General features: G+C 56.1%; 1 protein-coding gene across 1 annotated transcript; it reads left to right on the top strand.

Moving 5' to 3' along the window:
* Nucleotides 1-300: 300 nt before the first annotated feature.
* LOC101773062 (dof zinc finger protein PBF) lies at nucleotides 301-1,188 on the top strand. The gene has a single exon (XM_004980535.1). It carries the CDS (start codon nucleotides 301-303, stop codon nucleotides 1,186-1,188), a length of 888 nt encoding a protein of 295 aa, XP_004980592.1.

Here is a 1,188-nt window from a genome sequence, read left to right as displayed (position 1 = left end):
GGGCAATGGGCCGTTGGATCAAATGAATTAATGGTCCAAAATGAAAATGCTCATGTTGGGTTATATGCATGCTGAAATGAGTTCGTACTACATTTGTTGAATTTCCATCCATGGACCGGGATATAAGCTAGTTTGCATGCGGCTCACCGCTCCTTTAGAATCGATCCATTACCTTGCATTTCCTCCTATCTTTTTGCTTATACCACATGATTATATATATGTTCCTTTTTGCTGCGTGCTACATGTATAGAATCTAATTTGTGCATCGTATACTACTCTAATTTGGTGCAGGAGGCCGCGATGGTGGCATCACCACCAAGGGAGGAAGCAGCTGCAGCTAGGAACATCAAGGCCAACCAGGCATGGCAGCAGCAGGTGGCGGCGACCGGAAGCGGGGAGCGCAAGCCGCGGCCACAGCAGGAACAGGGGCTCAACTGCCCGCGCTGTAACTCCACCAACACCAAGTTCTGCTACTACAACAACAACAGCATGACGCAGCCACGCTACTTCTGCAAGGCCTGCCGCCGCAACTGGACGCAGGGCGGCACCCTCCGCAACGTCCCTGTTGGCGGCCGCTCCCGGAAGAACAAGCTGAACCGTGCCGGGGGCTCCTCCTCCTCCTCGACACTACCAGCACCATCCTCCAGCTCCAACGACTCCAAGAAGATGAACCTCACGCAACAACTGTCGATGATGCCTACTGCTACGGCACCTATGCCCGCCGACTTCCCCAACGTGCTCCCTACGTTTATGTCGACAGGCGGCGGCTTTGAGCTCCCCAGCAGTGACCACCACTCCCTGCCCTTCCCGCCCTTGTCTCCATTGTTCAACCCTGGCACGACGCCATCGCTCCTGGACATACTGACCGGAGGGTTTCTTGACAGCGGGAACAACCGGATGGCAGCACCGCCGTTGCTTGGTACAATGCAGCATGGGCATGGGATGGTGGGTGGCTCACCTGACCCACAGCTGGTGGGGCTCCTGCAGGGTGTGGATCAGGCACTAGAGCTCCCTATGCCTGCTGCTGGTGGTGGGTTCCAGCAGTGGCCTTCATTGGCAGCACAGGAGCAGCAGGTTGTTGGTGGTGATGGCAGTGCGGACATGGACGACAACAACAACAACAACAACGGAGGCGGGGCATCAGGTGGCAGCAGCGGCGTCGAGTATTACTGGCAAGGATCGATCTGA

The sequence above is a fragment of the Setaria italica genome, chromosome VIII (genome assembly GCF_000263155.2).
Source record: "Setaria italica strain Yugu1 chromosome VIII, Setaria_italica_v2.0, whole genome shotgun sequence".
Lineage (NCBI taxonomy): Eukaryota > Viridiplantae > Streptophyta > Magnoliopsida > Poales > Poaceae > Setaria > Setaria italica.
This window is presented reverse-complemented; position numbering and strand designations above follow the sequence as displayed.